The sequence below is a fragment of the Takifugu rubripes genome, chromosome 15, assembly GCF_901000725.2.
Source record: "Takifugu rubripes chromosome 15, fTakRub1.2, whole genome shotgun sequence".
In the NCBI taxonomy this organism is placed as follows: domain Eukaryota; kingdom Metazoa; phylum Chordata; class Actinopteri; order Tetraodontiformes; family Tetraodontidae; genus Takifugu; species Takifugu rubripes.
The window spans coordinates 13,027,447-13,044,870 of record NC_042299.1 but is presented as its reverse complement, the minus strand read 5'-3'; the positions used below and the strand labels follow the sequence as shown (position 1 = coordinate 13,044,870).

General features: G+C 46.5%; 2 protein-coding genes across 9 annotated transcripts in view; both read left to right on the top strand.

Moving 5' to 3' along the window:
- The first annotated feature begins 2,374 nt into the window (after positions 1-2,374).
- On the top strand, positions 2,375-10,193 carry cchcr1 (coiled-coil alpha-helical rod protein 1). Its single transcript, XM_011611510.2, has 19 exons — positions 2,375-2,729; positions 2,952-3,225; positions 3,301-3,444; positions 3,576-3,693; positions 3,881-4,075; positions 4,338-4,501; positions 4,581-4,695; positions 4,883-4,993; positions 5,365-5,508; positions 5,585-5,695; positions 5,948-6,054; positions 6,168-6,280; positions 6,367-6,439; positions 7,907-8,025; positions 8,109-8,297; positions 9,046-9,147; positions 9,300-9,421; positions 9,496-9,616; positions 9,702-10,193. The coding sequence occupies exons 1-19, from the start codon at positions 2,654-2,656 to the stop codon at positions 9,824-9,826; spliced, it is 2,523 nt and encodes an 840-aa protein (XP_011609812.2). The 5' UTR covers positions 2,375-2,653; the 3' UTR covers positions 9,827-10,193.
- A 6,057-nt stretch (positions 10,194-16,250) lies between these two features.
- The window catches only part of LOC101064121 (glutamate receptor 3), a 42,308-nt gene continuing 41,134 nt past the window's right edge, over positions 16,251-17,424 (top strand). For 3 of the 8 annotated variants that reach the window (XR_003891051.1, XM_029848731.1, XM_029848732.1), the window contains exons 1-2: positions 16,251-16,989; positions 17,262-17,420. Coding sequence is in view for 6 of the 8 variants with exons in the window: in XM_029848731.1 (XP_029704591.1) it covers positions 16,902-16,989; positions 17,262-17,420 (247 nt within the window). In the remaining 2 variants the exon portion in view is untranslated. The remainder of the gene's footprint in view (positions 16,990-17,261; positions 17,421-17,424) is intronic. The other 5 variants (XR_003891050.1, XM_029848730.1, XM_029848733.1 and 2 more) reach the window with 4 other exon arrangements.

Below are 17,424 nucleotides of genomic sequence, written 5' to 3'. Positions count from 1 at the left end.
AAGATGCTCAGAAGGGTTCAAAAGATGATTCCTTAGACATCAGTATTTCTGCATTTGACCATCTTGTGCTGAGGTTATTTTCCAGTTTTGATATACTTGAGCACCGACCCAAGACCTGTGTTTCATTTGTTCCTCTATGTGTGTGGAAGAGTCCGACCTTCATAAGGAGAGAAACAAGATTGTTTACAACCCCTTAATCCTATCGAGGTCATGACGGGATCACCAGGGTCACGAGGATACAGACCGGACAGGTTGGCAGCCCATTGGACATTGACTTCATAAGGGGATGGTCAGAGCCGCCAGACACCCTCATTTGCCTGTATTTGGTCTGTGGGAGGAAACTGGAGTGGAAACATGGCAACTTCATGCAGAGCACAGCACCGGGATGAGTCCTGGCTGTCGTCCTCATCGGGATGGTAGAGGCCATGCGTGCTCACCTTCAGTGCAGTACTCATCATTTTTTTTGCAGCCTTCGCCTGATGTGTTTACTCTGGCGTGCACTGTCAGGTTGGGGGATCTTGTCTACGCAGGCGTGTGTCCATATGCCTCTCGAAAGGTTGGAGCCAGGAGCGAGCCTCGAACCTTTCAGAAATGAGGGAAAAACCACAGCTCCAACATGCTCCAGCAAATACACATAAATACAGTTACAGGAATGTTCATTATAGGTGTCAAATAATTGTGTGTTCAGAAACTTCAGCAATGATGTTTAAGTAGAATTTAAATTCTTTTATGAGGCTCACATGAAGTGAATCAATGCTCCACGACCAACACTAAATACTGAACTTTAGTGGGATCAGAACATGCAGTAATAGCTCAGGAAAAGGCCAATGGTCCACACTGCTAATGGCCGTTCCTGGTTGCAACCTGCAGATCAACATTTCTCGGTGCCAATCCATGAAACTTTTTCTTGTAATGTTTTTCTACCCCCGTAATTCCAAATGTTCAATAAGAAACCGCTTTGAAAGTCATGGAGCTACATTTTAATGCTGCCCTCCTTCTTAAAGGGGTCGGAATTGCCTTTGTTTTCCAGTTTCCCAGTGGCTCCTTCGCGAGCCTGCTTTTCAGCTGCTTTGCTCTTCAGGACCTCTTTGAGTATCTGCCAAGTGTTGAGCGAATCCACCCTTAACATACTTCTCTGTGCACTCTACCATGTTGTCTTTCAGCAGGCAGCGTGATATTAATATGTCACAATGTTCCTTAATATTCTATGATGGCAACTTTTACCTTGGCCTTCAATCTACCTGCGTACTCATATACTGTATTTTCCATTTTGAGATAGCAACGTATAGAAACATCTTTCTTTCTCATGCACGTGTAGTGTCAGGCTCTATTATGGTAGCATTAATGTAAATGTAGCACCTTATGTGTCATTCTATTTCTCGTCGAAGATTGGATGAAAGTTTAATGAATCCCTGGGGGAAAGTGGGTCATTGCAGGGGTTGAGAAGATATAAGGTAAGAACAAACAAAATATGCCAGCTGCTGGGAATAGCAGGATATGAAAACCTGGCGGTTGAGTGCAGCCTGTGAAATAGAGAATATAGCTTATTGAAAGCAATTGGTGTGGTCCTTAAGTGCTTAATTACATTTCAGAGATCTATGGCATAAACACAATGTATAAAAAGGGCATCACTGCAACAAGAGGGAAATAAATATGCAGAATGCTGACAAATTATGAAAACGCTTGCTCACTGTAAATTATTCACTGGTAATTATGCTGTTGGGGATAAGCCTTACAGTTTTTGAAGTTGCATGGCCAGTAAATTGCTAATTACCATTCAAACCTTTGCTTATTGGCCATCCCAATAGACACGCTTGACACCGCAATTCCTGCACAAATAGGAAACTGATTCAAGAATGGTCTGGTTGACAGATCCCCTTGGGTTTAAACACGAGCCCCAAGCAAAGCACAAAAGATTTACAAATGTTCAGTCTAGTAATCAAGCATCTACACTCATACCCCATGGAAATTATAGTAATAGTTGTACACTGTGGTAGCACATGTTCTTATTTGTACAAAACATTCAAACAAAAAATAAACACAGCCAAACATTTTATTGATGACAACTGTAAGTCACATTAAAACTTAGAAACAACACTGACACTGACTGTTAATAGGAACTTATGTTAACATTGTCAGAACTACCGAAATGTTTTTCATTAATAAAAACCCTAAATTTTGTCTATCAGGTCAGTTTTGCTACCGTTTGTAAACAGGTTTTAACACAGCTCTGGAAAATAAGGTGAACCTGTCTCTGATGGAAGAACAATGTAGAATCTTTGCATCAAACTCTGAAGGCCAGTTGGGAAGAAGTGCAGTCTGAAAGGCAACACCCGGGGATCAGTCGCCCTCCAACCTCCTCAGATTCGCTTTACTGTCCCGTGATGCATTGCGCGGCGCGCAATGTGAGGGAAATATATTTGTAATCGCAATATGAAACCTTTTTTGCCATGGTATACTATTCCGACAGTTTTAAGGCTTGTTCAAATATGACACAGGACTTTCTGAATAGTTAAAAGATAGCTGTCTCAAGGAACGCTTGAGATTTCCGGTTGTCATTGTAATCCGTAACTAAGGTAACGACAAGTGAAGCAGCTGGAAACTGTATGTTTGCACTGTATTTTCCAGTTCAATGTTTATCTAGAAACATTGGATGAACATGGATCGATATAACGTTGGCGAAGAACGACTCAAAGCTCCAGATAATTACACTTCATCGGGGACCTCACGTAAGTTATGGCTTGGCTGGTGTATTTGGCTGTCTCTTCCGAACCTGAGTTCGGTCAAATGCTAACCAGCATTAGCATATTAATAAAATACAACAGGAGGTGGCAGAGGTTCCTTGGTCAACCTTCATGGAATTGGCTCTGACGTTACGAGGGACTGCCATTATTGTAACACAATAACACGACAGCTGTGCATTAACTAACGTGTCTAATTTTGTTGTTTAGGGAATAACCAGAAAGACTTGGTGCCTCCATCGCATTTTGAATCCAGCGCCCAATTACCACGCAGAGCTGTCCAGCTCTCTGGGACAGTTCAGGCTCCGTGGATACACTCAGGCATAACATCAGGGGATCCAGGAACTCCAAATCCATGCCTTGCAATCAGTCAGGCCAAGGAAATATTGGAACTCAGAAGAGAAAATGAGAGGCTCATGAGGCTGCAAAAAGAAAATCCCAGAGAAAACGTACCAGTATTGTCTCCATCCGACTCCAAGACAAGGTACCACAAAAGAGAGACTTTTTTATGAGTCCCTTGAACGGATTGTTCCCAGTATTCCTGCTTTCTCGAAAACAGGTTCAGATGGGAATCAGAGTGGCGTTTGGAGGCAGAGAGGCATAAAGAAGAAGCGGAGAGGTTGAAGATGCAGGTGGAGGTCTTAAAAAGCTCTGTGGAGAGACACTGGGAAGAGATTAGAGACCGAGACAACACAATGAAGAGGTGAGTGATATGACTGTGTTTGGTGAGTGCTCGGTTTAGCTTTGGCATATTCAGTAATGGGATCCTCACATGTGAGAGACTAATGGTGAATCAGTTTAAACCATCTCAACATGAAGATCTTTTCATTGCAGACAGATTCGTGATTTGGAAGCAGTACACGAAGAATTATCTAAAACCAAGTCTGAACTCAGACAAACCAGAGAGGAACTTGTTCATAGCAGTGCACAGAAGGAAAAAATAAGCTCACAGGTATTTGCACAGAAAAAAGAAATTGCCATTTGGTGCTGAGTTAAGATTTGCTTGCCTCTTCTTTTAAAGTTTGCAGTCTTGTTGTCTCAATAACACAATGACAGCTTATAATATTAATGCAGCATCATTATCATTAGTTTCATAAAGCTTTTTTTTATTCTGTGTTTAATATTTGTGCTTTTGACAGCTGGAAAGATTAAGGGAAGAGGCTGCTGAGGAAAGTACAAGGCTGAGGAGAGATGCTGAGAGGAGCAAGGAGGAGGCGCGGGAGTGTGCTTTAAGGGCTGAAATGTGCAGATTACAAGCTGAGGAAGAGGCAAAACAGCAGGCTCTGAAACTATCAGAGCAGCTGTCAGAATTACACCAGAAGCACGAGGTGGAGGTTTGTGGCTTCACAGTCTTTATGGAGAAACATCTACATAAACATTTAGCATGATGATTTACTTTAGCCTTGTGTTCTACAAACGACGTCGGCCGTGCTGCTGAACTTTCCTTAAGAAGATCACTGAACATTACTTTTCTTTATCTCCCCTTGGGTGCAATGCAACTTTAAAAGAAGAAAGCTGTAGGAATTAAAATTGAGAATCAATGAACAGCATTTTAAATTGTTTTGTAATTTTCACTGTGGCGCTCGTCACTTTCAGCGGCAATTGCTCAACACTTCCCATCAAGCGGAGTTGGCCACACTCGGGAAAACAACCAATGAACTCCAGGACAGACTTGAGTCAATGACCTCTGAGCTGCTGCCGTTAAAAAGTACTCTGAAGGCGATAACTACCGAGAGAGATGGGCTGAAACAACATTTAAGGTGCCACGTTCAATTGAAAACATCAGAAAGCCATGTAGTGCTTTGCAGTCAGATGAACTGTTTTGGCTTATTTTTCCAGCCAAATGGGACAAGCTTTTGAGACACAATCAGCAACACTGCACAGCCTCCGAAATTACATTGGCCAGCTCGCCCCAGAGAATGGAGAGAAGGAGCGATTAAATGACACTGTTGAGGTGAAGGCAATCCAAACACTATTGATTGCAATCGGCCTACTGTAAAGTAATTGCAGTGGCGGTGGTGTGTGTGGGGGGGGGGGTTGAAATGTGGGTATGTTTAGAAGGTATTATAAAAAATAAGAAATAAATTAATCTTTTCTACGTATTTGCTTCTTTCTTGTGTATTTACCTCTTCAAAATTTAGAGGCTGAACAGAGAGAAAGTGGCTCTCCAGATGGCCAACGAGCTTTTGACCATCAGGCTTAACTCTGTGAATGAAATGCTCACCCTTCAAGAAGAGAAAGTGGTGGAGAAGGTACGTGTTTGATTTGAATTTAAATACTGCGATTAGATAAATGTCTGGTGCCAGGACAGTATCAGCTGTAGGAGGTCAAAAGCTCACATATTGTCTCCAGTTTTGATCCACAGCACAGAGGAATGCTGGTTGTGTGGGTAAAGGCAAACCAGCATGATGACTGCGTAGATCTAGACAGGATGACAAAGCTACTGAGAAGTGTTTCCAGTTTTTAGCTCAGTTCTTGTCACAGTGAACAACTTGGTCCCTTTATTCTGTGTGTTTGAAGCCATAATATGGAAATACTGCTTATGATTTGATTTGGAAGTTTACTTTCTAATCCAGAGCTAACCACGTTCAGATAAGGAAAATAGGTGTTTGTGCTTTATTAGACCCTAACTCATCCGCTTGGGAAGAATTCTTCTGAAGGGCTTCAAGTGCTTCACCTCTGGAGGGAGAAAGTTTTCAAACTGTGCGTTCAGCTGCGGACAAAGGACATCGAAGTAAACGAGCAGAAGCATAAACTCGTCTCAAATGTAGGAAAACGGTCACCTCTTCGCACATTCTCGCCCAGTTTGTTTAAAAATCTCGAGCAAAATGTCTGCCGTTTAGATCAGATCCCTGGAGCAAGAGCTGCAGCAGGAGCAGCGTCGAGCTCGTCTTCTCCAGCACGGTCTGGATGACAGGATAGCTGAGCTGGACCTGGAGAGGGTGGCAAAGGAAGTGAGTCTCTGAGCAGATGAAGCAGTTTGCCTCACACGGCTGTCTGAAAATGTGATGATGCGCAGTAAATCTGTGGCTGGAACATGATAAAACACTGCTGCCCAGAATGCTGACTATATTAAAACTCTGCCAGGTTACAGTAGCGGTGTTGTTTTTAATAACAGCAGCACATGGGCATACAGGCGTTGTTGAGTCTGCGGGTTGCGGTATGTTTGTGTACTTTATTATATGGATGTTTGTTTTTCTTTGCAGACATTGAAACAAGACCTGGCATTTGGTCAAAAGGAGAACTTGAACCTGAAATCGCAAAATAAGAAAGTAGAAGCTGAACTTAAGGTCCTAACAGAAGCCGTGCGTAGGTAAGAGTAATCTATAATCAAGCTCAAGTGGAGTCCCTCATAAATTTGAATAGTTTCTATAAACTAGCTCATTAGACTCGTATTTAATGCTGCGTCTGTTGCCTTTGCCTCAGGTTCAGTCAGGCATTTGAAAGCAAGGTGGCAGATGTGGATTCTGCCATAACGCGGCTCAGCACTTTAACCCAGAGGCTCGCTTTTGCCAAAGGGCGGGTGGAGACCATCCAAGGTGGGATTCAAGTGCAGCTTAATGTACACATTCCCATTCATTGTAAATTGTACTGCTTTTTTAAGTGCATTGCGATTCTTTTTCAGGTTTGGTCTTAAGGAAAAACGCTCTGCGCAAAGTCCAGCAGGCCGGTAAACAGTCAGAACACCCCAACGAAAGGTACCGTGTCATCCAGACGTTGATCATGTGTAACAATAGGAGGGCTGACAGGTAAAGTAAATAACACCAGGTGTCTCTTCACTGTGGTGCCTGGGATTAGATAGGCACCAAAAACCAACATGTCCTCAGTGCTGATGTGTTGGAGGCAGGAAAAAATGGGCAAGTGTGAGGATTTGAGGGGGTGTGTGACCAGGGCCAAATAGTGATGGCAGGATGACTGGGCCTGGGTCAGAATGGCAGCCTTTGTTGGATGTTCCTGCTCTGCAGTTGTCACTATCAAAAGTGGTCCGAGAACAGAAGAGTTGCCAATGTCAAAGGGTTCGTGGGCGGATAAGGCTCATTGATGCAGGTGGGGAGGGAAACCTGGCCTGAATAGCCCCGAACCAACCGACTTGCACTTGCAGAGCATGTCCACCCTTTCAGGGAAGCGGTATTCCCTGATGGCTGCTGCCTGTTCCAGCAGAATAATGCACCCTGCCGCGTGGCGAAATGGTTCAGGAATGCTTTGAGAGGCACAACAAAGAATTTGTCATTGTGACTTGACCTCCAAATTCCCCGGATCTCCGTCCAATCAAGCATCTGTGGGATGTACCAGACAAACAAGCGCCAGCCAGGGAAGCCTGAACACACAACTTGCAGGCCTTAAAGGATCTGTTGCTAACATCTTAGAGCCAAATAACACAGCAGACCTTCAGGGTCTAGTGGAGTCCATCCCTCCATGGATCAGGGCCCTCTTGGCAGGAAACTGGAGACCAACCCATTTGGTCTTGTGATCATAATGTTGTGCCTGATTAGATTACATTCAGAAATATCTGACTGGTTCTCCTTTTCTGGGTCTACACTGATATAGGAAACAAAGAAAATGCATTTTAGCAGCTGTTAATGATGTGGAGCTGCAGTGAGACTCAAACTGGTGCTAAATGTGCTGCATTTACTGCCAAATTGGTTAGAAATCACTGTTGACGTGCACAAGGAGTTTCAGAGTTCCTCCACTGTCGGCACTTCTTAAGCTGCCAGAGTCTCCTGAGATGTTGTGGTTGTTATTTTATTTACCTGCTGAGAGTCCAAACACAACCTAAATGACAGTGAGGAACTTTGCGAGCTCGTTTCCAGTGCGATCATCATCCGATTACTGGAGTGATCCCATTATTCTAGCGATCACACAAACACTGAAATGTGATATGTTTCATCTGATACCGGCAGTTACCTGATTATGAGAAATCTGATTAACAGATTTCTCCCTGATGTCTTAGTGCACGTTTGCCCGTTAATCTGATTTATTTGATTCTTTTATATCTGCGCATGTGTTTCATGTCCTGTGGTGCTCAATTAAATTGAGATACCGGTACAATAATTGACAACAGAAAAGTGCAAGAGGAACATTTTAGGGTAACATCCTGTTCCCTCTCGCTCTTTGTTCCACTGTGTAGTTGCGTCTTCATTGTCTGTCTCCTTTGTTTGCTGCAGCGTCCCAAAGCTCCAAACAGAACTACATTTGGTTTATGAGGAGAGAGATAAACTCACAAAGGAGCTGAAAAGGACCCCTGAACTCATCGGAAAAGCTCTAACAGAACTCAGAGAACAGTGTGAGCACCTGTGCAACTCACATTTCGATGGTCCACCTGTGGGGACGTTTGGGTCTCACTTTGCCTTTGGACGTGGTCCCCAGATGAGAGCAAACTGGGGCACCGGCAGCAGGAGCTGGAGCAGAGCTGGGCGGAGGTGCGGAGGGCCGTGGCCGGCAGAGACGAGGCTGAGCACAACCTGCAGCTGACGCAGGCCCACCTGGGAGAGTGCAGAGTCAACCTGGGAGAACTCTCCTCTGAGCTGCTCCGCCAGCAGGAGCGCAGCGACCGCGGTGAGGCCACCACTCTGTCTGTTTTTCAACCTTGGAAAATGCAGGCTTTGGCCTTTTCTCTCTCCAAAAACCTCACATATTTACACCTCATCAACCCTTAGACCTGGGAGCATCACCGGGACAGTCGGATATTAAGGTTTCAAGATCACCTTGAACGTAGTTCTTCGGTTACTAAAGCTCCTCCAGGGGATTCAAGGATCAACTCTGGGAAACGTCACAGCTGCGTTAGAGAAGCTACAGATGCAGCATCAGGGGCTTCAGTCATGACTGATATGAATTAAAGCCTACAGACCTCTACAGAAGTCTCTAATGCTTAAAACCAGCCCGCTCATAGATTTATCCTAAAAAATCAGTATGAGATCCGTGTTGGAAGAACGTTCCTTTTTTTTCGTTCTCTGTCAAAACTGTTTCCCGCTGCGGATTAAAATGAGAGTGCTGCATCGAGGTCTAATCAAAGCTAAACCCCTGCCACGCACGTTTCGCTCTCTCCCTCATCAGTGGAAGTGTTTTTCACCCCCCCCCCAGCCATTAGAGTTAAAGCAGCTTGGTTAGCAAACACTGGTTACATCTTTATTGATAAATCTCTAATCGACCCAGGCTGCTCCCTGCTTGTGGAGACTAGCTGTTTGGACAAATGTGCTTATGGATGCAATAAAATCCTGGTTCTCTCCTGTGGTACCAGTACGGTCTTACACTTGTTTCTCTTCATTAAGGACTCAAATGTGTGCCTTTTTTTGCCCCACTTCAGCACTAGTGGAGAGAGTTTCCGAGATTGAGAGCCGCTGTGCGGAGAAGCTGCGAGAGATGGAGTTTCGAGTCAATACAGCCGAGAAAGAGCACACCAAAGCAGGTACCGGGATTAGCAGCGTGCTTCCTCAGCCCTCGGTAGCTTAACACAGGCGGCCGGAGTCACACCTCACATGTGGCCCGTGATGTAATATGTCAGCACGGCGAAAGTGCCCAACGCTCCCCCGTGGATTCAGCCCGTGTCGTCTCTCACAGTTAAGATTCTGCGGCAATTTGAGCGACAGGCAACATGGAAACAGGATGAGCCGGAGAGCAAACGGAGGGAAATCCAGGACGAGCCACCGAGAGAGGCGGCGGGAGACAAAGCGCGTCTGAAGGTGGACTCCAGAAAGCAAACGGGTGTTTTGAGTCAGGATCTTCGTTGTTCTCATGTGAGCTGAATCTGTTCCAGGCCAGCGTTGACGAGGCAGGACTGATGGGCGAGTGCACAAGATCTCCAACAGCAAATTCAGAAGGAAGTCCTCCAGGCATGGCTCACCAGGAGGAAGCCAGACTCCAGCAGCCTGCACATGGTAATTAGTCTGTTAGGTCCTAATTTTAGAGTCAAAACCTTCACAGGGCCGAGATTGATCTGACCAGAGGTCTGTTTCCTGTCAGAGAAGCTCCTGTCTCTTCTAGAGGAGCTCCGAGCTCTCAGTGCTGCAGTGATAAGCAGCTCTGAGGGCTCTTCAGAGGAGGAGGAAGAGGAGGAGAAATTGACAGCCCAGGATGATCACCTCTGAGAGCTGATGCTGAAATAACTGATTCTCAGTGCTGCTAAGTAAGTAATCTCCTGGAAAAAGTGGGAAACGCGGGTTTAGATGGACCGTCACAGTTTTTAACTACACGTCATTTATTTTTCTCGACTGTTTTAGATGCTTTAAATATATTTGAGAAAAAAGTAGCGTCTGCTAATACCGCAGGATTTTTAGCCCCAAAGTTTGTTTGTTTTCAGTTTCACTTTCCAAATAAAGTACTTTTATATTTACATATGTTGTAAATTATGGTGAAATGTATTGTTGATAAATTTCAAGATCACCAAGAATCTTTTTTTTTATTTTTTATGAACTCCTACTTGTCATTTCACACTAATAAATATCCAGCTGGCAACTGTGTTCTTCTTTGTTTTCATGAAAACTCAAATAAAAGGCAGACTCCACTTTAGTTAGTGGTTAGTTGGTGTCACATTGGTGATTATTGATCTTATAAAAGTTCATTTTTAATACGTTATTGCAGTCCGAGGATGGATGGTGTTACACACGGTTGTGAACCAGATAATTGCGCAATCTGTCATGTTGTCACGAGTGCCAATAACACAATTTGCAGCGTTTTCAGGCCTCTTGGTGTATCCCACCTCATGAAGCACCTCATCACAGTAAGTGAGAGCAAGGTTTGGATTTTATTGGAGAACAAAACTAATTTGCACTCGTCTGCAGACAATTCATCATAAAACAGGATTAGATTATCGCCTAAAACCTTAAAATCACTGAATTTCAACAACGAGCTGTGTCTTTATGGGGTTTTTCCAGTGTCTGACATTCAGTCACAGCCGGATTAGAGCGGAATTAAAACTGAAGGCGGCTCCGTCATGTGCGGCCTTTAACCAGCAGAGGGCGATGTTGTCAAAGTGTCACACGTCTGTTAGAGTTGGTTAGTTTCCACATCCTCTACCGATCTTAGGGCGTGAGGAACTTGTATTCAGGTGTTTCTCTCCTGTAGATTTAAATGCCGCTAAATGTGAGCTTCTGTGTTTCTATTTCCCATTGGTGATGCAGTAAGGAATCCTCTTTTTTTAAAATTGTAATGTCGCTGTTAACTGATGGATCATTTATTATTCAGCCAAGCCAGATGTGAGAGAGCGGAGGTGCTCAAGGTCACCGGGGATGCTCGTCGTCGCCGACGGCCTCACGGACCTGTTTTCTTATCGATCGTTCATGAGGTGTGTAGAAGCGCTGGTGTTTCTGAGGTTGGCGTCGCGCCGTCACAGCTCAGCGTCTGAGACCAGAGCATCTGCCGTCATCCTCTCTGCCTGTCGCCGGGAGTCTGCATCAAGCTTGTCATGCTGTCCTGCTGCACATGATCAAGCCTGCTCGCTCCTCCTGGCTTCCAAGTGTAGTTCAGTGGTTTTCCTTGGCCTTTGCCAAAACCTTTGGACTCTGTGGGAATTTAAAATGAACGGAGACAACAGTTTCTTTCAGTTTCCTTCAGGCTGTAGTTTGGAGATTGAGGCCCGTGATCTTTTATTCACTTGCTTCCTACTATGTGGAAAAAGATCGGAGGCCAGAGGGAACTGGTCGTGGCTCAGGGTCGGGGGTCCAGGCCTCACGCGGGATTCTACAAAATTCCAGTTGTAATTTCTAATCCCATAAGCGAAACAGGCGGAGGATGACCAGAGAAAGGAGGGCGATGGTAGATGATGGTAGTTTAGACGATCCTCTGCAGATTCGGGATGTTTGTGAATGATGTCAGAGTCTGATGGTCCTGGAGCCGTCTGATAAGGTTCTCGTGGGTCGCTCAGAGGAGGAGCGTTGGTGTTGGTGTAGAGTTCCAAGCCTGACCGAGATCTAACACGCGTGTTGGGAAGAAACCATCTGGGGTTTCTTTACGCTCGTGTCCTTGCTGAATGTTGGCAGCGACATTGAAACGGCTTAGTGCTGCTGGACGGGAGTGCGAGCAATTTAGCCCGGGACCGGCGTCCACTGGGAGCGCTGGCGCCAGCAGACTGGGGTGAAGGCTGCGCTCGTTAAGGTGCATTCTGGGAACTTTCTTTTCGATATTTGGCTTGAATCGCAGAGAATCCCCCCCCTATTGGGTGAATGTGGTGAGGCATTTCTCATCGCGCTTCTGGAAAGACCCCCCACACACCTCCCCCCACCCCCCCGGGAGGACGGCCGAGGGGCAGAAAGCCTAATGTTAGCTCTGTCCTTTAAAACATCTGTTGGTGAGATCTCATCAGGCAGACGGGCGAAGAATGAAGGGAAACAGAACATCAATAATTAAAATTGTAGGACTAATTTGTTTTGGCCTGTAAGCATTTCACTGGGGGGGGCACGTTTAATCAAGTTTCCATTAAAATTCATTGGTGCAGCTGCACCTTTGCTCCCTCTGGTTAACCAACACGCCGCCCCGCCAGGCCCCCCAACAACTGGATTTCTGGCATTTTCTCCATTTCTGAGCAACCCCCTCTGCCCCCCCCATCCCTGAGCATCCCCCCTTTCTCTCTTTCTTTTCATTAAGTGCTGTTTTAGTGATGTGTGATGGCAGCGTCTCATCCTCTCCTGTCATTCTGCCATCTGCGAACAATGGACGCCGTCTCCCTTCCTGTCCGCTGACATCTGGACCGGGACCTGCAGGAGCTCCAGCTCCCATTTCCTGTCTTTGGAAACCGGGCTTTTGTGTTGAGTTAGTCCTCATTTTTGTGTTGGGTTAGTCCTCATTACACCTTCCGGATTTGTTCTGGCCGAGCATTCGCCGGGTTATTTCGGGATTTTCTAATTGTCACAACCTGTTTAGGTTATTGTGATGCACTTTCTTCTTGCCGACCACAGTCATCCTTAAATCACGCTCGCTCCATTCGCCCCCGGGCCTCCAAGCCTCGTCTCCTTACTCAGACTTGTTCTGTTACAGTCGGGGGTTGCTCTCACGGCACATTTCACAATCATTTAAAAGCCCTGTGAGCGCTCTGCGGGGGGGGGGGAACAAATCTGCATTCACCTGAATCTTTGCTCCATTTCTATATTAGGGCGGTTCGCAGCACAGAAACGGCGTGCTTGAGCAGAACACCCGGGCTGGCCATGATGGAGGTGCTTGGTAATCGCCATCATCGACGCTCTTTGTTGCCCCACTGATGAAACCCGCAAATTTGAATTCTATTCACTTTTAAATGACAAAATGGGCTTTCTGCAGGGTCCCATCATAATTGCAGGTGAGCCTGCTAATATCCAGGGAATATAACTGCACCTCATTGTGAAACGAGCGCTGCAATAATCTTTTTATGAGCCCAGAACTGCAGAAAAAGGTCTGTTTTGCTCTGTTTTGCTCTGTTTGGTTTGTTAAATTTGAAGTTTGTCCGATACCAGTTCTTCAGGTTTGTTTTTAAGTATTCAGTGTTTTGTTCTGTGATCCTGGACAGTTTTGTTCCTCTCTCTATTTTCACACACCATCAAGGTCACTGAGGTCAACAAATTAGTTATTAATAGATGTGCCGAAGACTTTTGCTGGTTCTTTTCCCTGAGGAACAACCATCCACTTGCAGGTTAGAGCTACCCAGTCTCTTCCAACGATACTTTTATCTGTACTTTTTCTTTTAAAATGTGCTTTAATGATAAATTTGACCTTGACTGGAGATACTAAATTGCCCCTTGCCTTGACTGCGTGAGTTATTAGTGTGTTTGTAGGTGTCTCGATGGAGTGGCGACCTGTCTGGCCTTAAAATCCATCGCTACAGCTACATTTCCGCGCCATCTATCCACTGAAAAGGATGCCGAGGCAAAAGGTTTTAAGAGGGAGAACGTTTGACTCTGCCTGGAATCCTGTTCAATGAAAAACTTGCACTTGTTGTGATGTGAGGATTCTCTCCTCCCGGAGGTTTGGTCCTCATTAGCTGCAGCGCTAACAGCTCCACCACAGCACGGCTGCTGCAATGAGAGGCACAAAGGCAAATCACAGTCACTCAGATTTTGTGGAAATGGAATAGATCATCTGTCAGTGAAACGGCAGGAAAACGCCGGTCTGTGGTGAGAAATGCGGCTTCCTGCGGGGCTCGGAGCGCTAAGCGACCTGAGACAATATTGAGCCGCTAAGGAGACATTTTATAAGCCACCAGCAGCTCAAAGGTGAAAGGTTTTATTGTAAAGGCAGAATGCTTTTTTTCCCCCTTTTAAATCTGCAGTTTCTGGGGAGCATGGACCACTTTATGGCAGCCCTGACCTTGAGGAAGCACAACACCAAGATTTGAAGCATCATTTCATCTCCAGACTTTTACAGCATCACTTTTATTCTGTGCAGGGGGAAACTGACTCGATGGGCGGGTGAGTTACTAGTGCATGTTATGCTGGTATATTAATTCTAGTTAATTCATGCGCACTATTCCTTCAGGCTTTCACTCTAAGTGGCCCGAACCAAATGAAAGTTCTGACGATGTGACGGCTGCAGTCTGAGCGTCCTCCTTTTTATGTGTTAGCACCAGAAAACACTGTTAGCATTTGGAGGCTTTGTAGCTGAATTTATCATTTTTAATTATCTAGCATTCCCATTTATGCCTGCTCAAGGAAGAAGAGTGTGTGTGTGTGTGTGTGTGTGTGTTTGCGCATCAAAGCACTTCAGCTCTGCACTTTGCAGTTTTCCCAGCAGGCTTTGGCTCTAACCTCGCTGTAAATGTGAAACACAAAGCCACGCGTGCGGCTCCGCATCCAATTTCACACATTTGGACACTGTGTAATGACACCAAAACAACGATTTTGATTAAACGTGCAGCTACGCCTCTGGTCCCTGGACCGCTGTATTGTATGACTGATCAGTTTAATGGTTAAGTAAAAGAAAGGAACGGCGTCTCTTCTTTCTGCCACTGAAACGATACAATCAGGAGCTTTTATAAAAGGAACTAATTTGGGATGATTACTGATGAATAAAAGAATAAATAATTGGCCTTTTGATGACTTAATTAAAGTGGATGGCTGACGTGTGTGACTGGAGCTGTGTGCTCCAACACTGGGTACGTCTGTATTTAGGCCACTCTGCCCCCTCGGGCTCCCAACTTGTGTGCATAATTCTGCTGATAGTAAGGAGGCTTCGCTGCAGCGTGCTCTGCATGTGCAGGGTTAACTCTGGTGGTCTGGTGCAGAGCGCAAAGGTTCTGAGGCAAGAGAGGATATTTCATAACCCAGTGTAACGAAGCGTCATTTATACGAGCACCGCCAACGCCATTTATCCTTAAAGTTCTGAGGGGAATTGCTGAAGACGTTTGCCGAAGAACTCGTGCAGCTTAGAGGCCGACCGACCCCCTGAGCAGAGCTCATTTGCCACAGTGGGGAGTGGCAATCATGCCCAAGGTGTGCTGAAGCGGCAGCTCGGCGGCTAACGCTAACTGATATGCAGTCATATATATTCCTCACAGAGGGGAAACTGTTATCCTGAGAGGTTTTTTATTTTTTTATATTCTGGCTTAAATCGCTCAATTGAGCTGTTCGCTCACAGGCAGAGAGGCAGGTTTGATAGTGGGCAGAAAAAGAGGTAAAAAAAGCCATTTTCATTCCTCTTCATGTCTCTCTCTTCAGGCCGCCTGACACGGGAGCTTATGCCTGGTGAGAGATGTCCTCACGTCAGCCTGGAGCATCATTATCACACTGATGGAGCCACTCTGATGGTTTCGGATCATACCCAAATAAGAAGTTTGACTTTTGCCATGTTTACTTTAACCCTCTAGTTTCCTGTATCAATTACCTGGTTAATTTGACCCCATCTGGTCGGTAAATGTGAGTTTTGCTCAAGTAACTGGATCATTTCTCGAGTGGCAGGAAGCTGTTGAAACAATATACAACACAGGACTTAGCAAAGGTCATTCGGCGCCGAGGTTGTTTTCCGGGGCGAAATTGCACTTAATTATGGAGCAATAGTTCCACTGTGTCCTGTGGAAGATTAGAGCGGCGTGGCAGGCATTCAATCACCCTCTGATCAATACACGCAGCCTCTCCGGGCTGCTCTGCTGTGCTGGCCTCACAGCAGCCTGATAGAGAAATGATTTCCTACGCGCGCGCACACGTGCACGCGTTTGTGTCTGCAACAATATTTGGCTTTCACATCCCCACCGATGCATCGCTGACCTGCTGAGCAACGCAGAGGCCGATTAAGACGCAGTCATCTGAAGCAGGAAATGGTGGAGAGCAGGTCAACAGACGGGGGGAACTGTTGCGCGCAGCCCCTCATCAATAGGCAGAGCTACAGACAGGAAACGCACCACAAGTTCACCGTCCCCGCAGCTTCTGAGGGGCGTCAGTGCTGCAGATCATCAATAATCAATCGCACGTTTACAACCGCACGAGCACTCCGCGTCACCATCTCGTGCTGCAGTTCTCTGATCACGTTGCATGGGTGCAGCAGGCGACGCACTGACAATAACGTGGCTCTTTCGGACCGTGCACGTGGGGTGACAGTCGTATCGCGCACTAATGACCGTCGCTGGGGCGGCAAACACCCGCCTGGTTACCTGCTAAACTGACTTGCTGTCAAGGCGATGGCCGATTTCACCCCTGAGGGCGGATGCCACAATCGAACCTGAGCAGTTTGTGCACGCGCACACCTGCAGGGACAGTCTGAGATCCTGCAGAAGGATGGATAGTTGCTTGGTGCTAAGTGGGTGCTGCAGCGCACGCTTTGGATCGCGCGGAGGCTGCACACCAACTCTGCAGTGACGGAGGGGGGAGGCAGGAGCTGCTCTTATTAGAATTCAACGTCAGCCCAAGTTTGATCAACGCCACCCCTCTCTCCTCTCCTCCTCGCTCTCTTTCTCTCTCTCCTGCTCCATTTCACCGCTTTATTTCCAGGCTAAGGAGATCCGCGTTTCCTCCACCTCCTCCTCCTCCACCATCTTTAAGCTCGAACACCGGCTCCGGCTCTCCCGGCAGCAGCGGCAGCAGCGGCTGGGGGCTGGCGCGCTGCGGTTGCGCTGGCACACGTTCAACGTGGGCGCACGGAGCGAGCGAGCGAGAGCCGCCGCGATCTTGTGGATTTCTCCGCGTGCGCGAGCTTCGTGTACATGGTTCACGCCGCTTGTCCTCACTCACATCCGCGCCAGGACTCGATCACGCAGCTCGGGGGAAAATGTGGCACCGCACAGTCGCGACGGTGCTGCTTCTGTTGCGTTTTTGGGGGGACGCGTTGGCCGGGTTTCCGAACCAAATCAACATCGGTAAGTAGATCTCCCCCCTCTTTTTGGCGCACTCAGACTATATAGGACACACTTCGTCCTAATTTTGGCTGGACCCGTTAATTCCCCGCGAAGTTGACTTGATTTTTTTTTTTTTTTGCGTAAGAGTTTCAGCTCCTACAGCGCAACATTCAGCCATATTTAAATTAAAAACCACGAAGCAACACTAGCCCGAAATGTTGTACACGCATTTTATCCGCGCACTGTTCTTCGTGCGTCTGGAGTGACGAGTGTGGATGGTTTTCTTGGTGCAGGCGGGCTGTTCATGCGCTCCACGGTGCAGGAGCACAGCGCGTTCAGGTTCGCTGTCCAGCTGTACAACACCAACCAGAATGTGACGGAGAAACCCTTCCACCTCAACTACAACGTGGACAACCTGGAGTCCTCCAACAGTTTCTCCGTCACGCACGCGTGTGA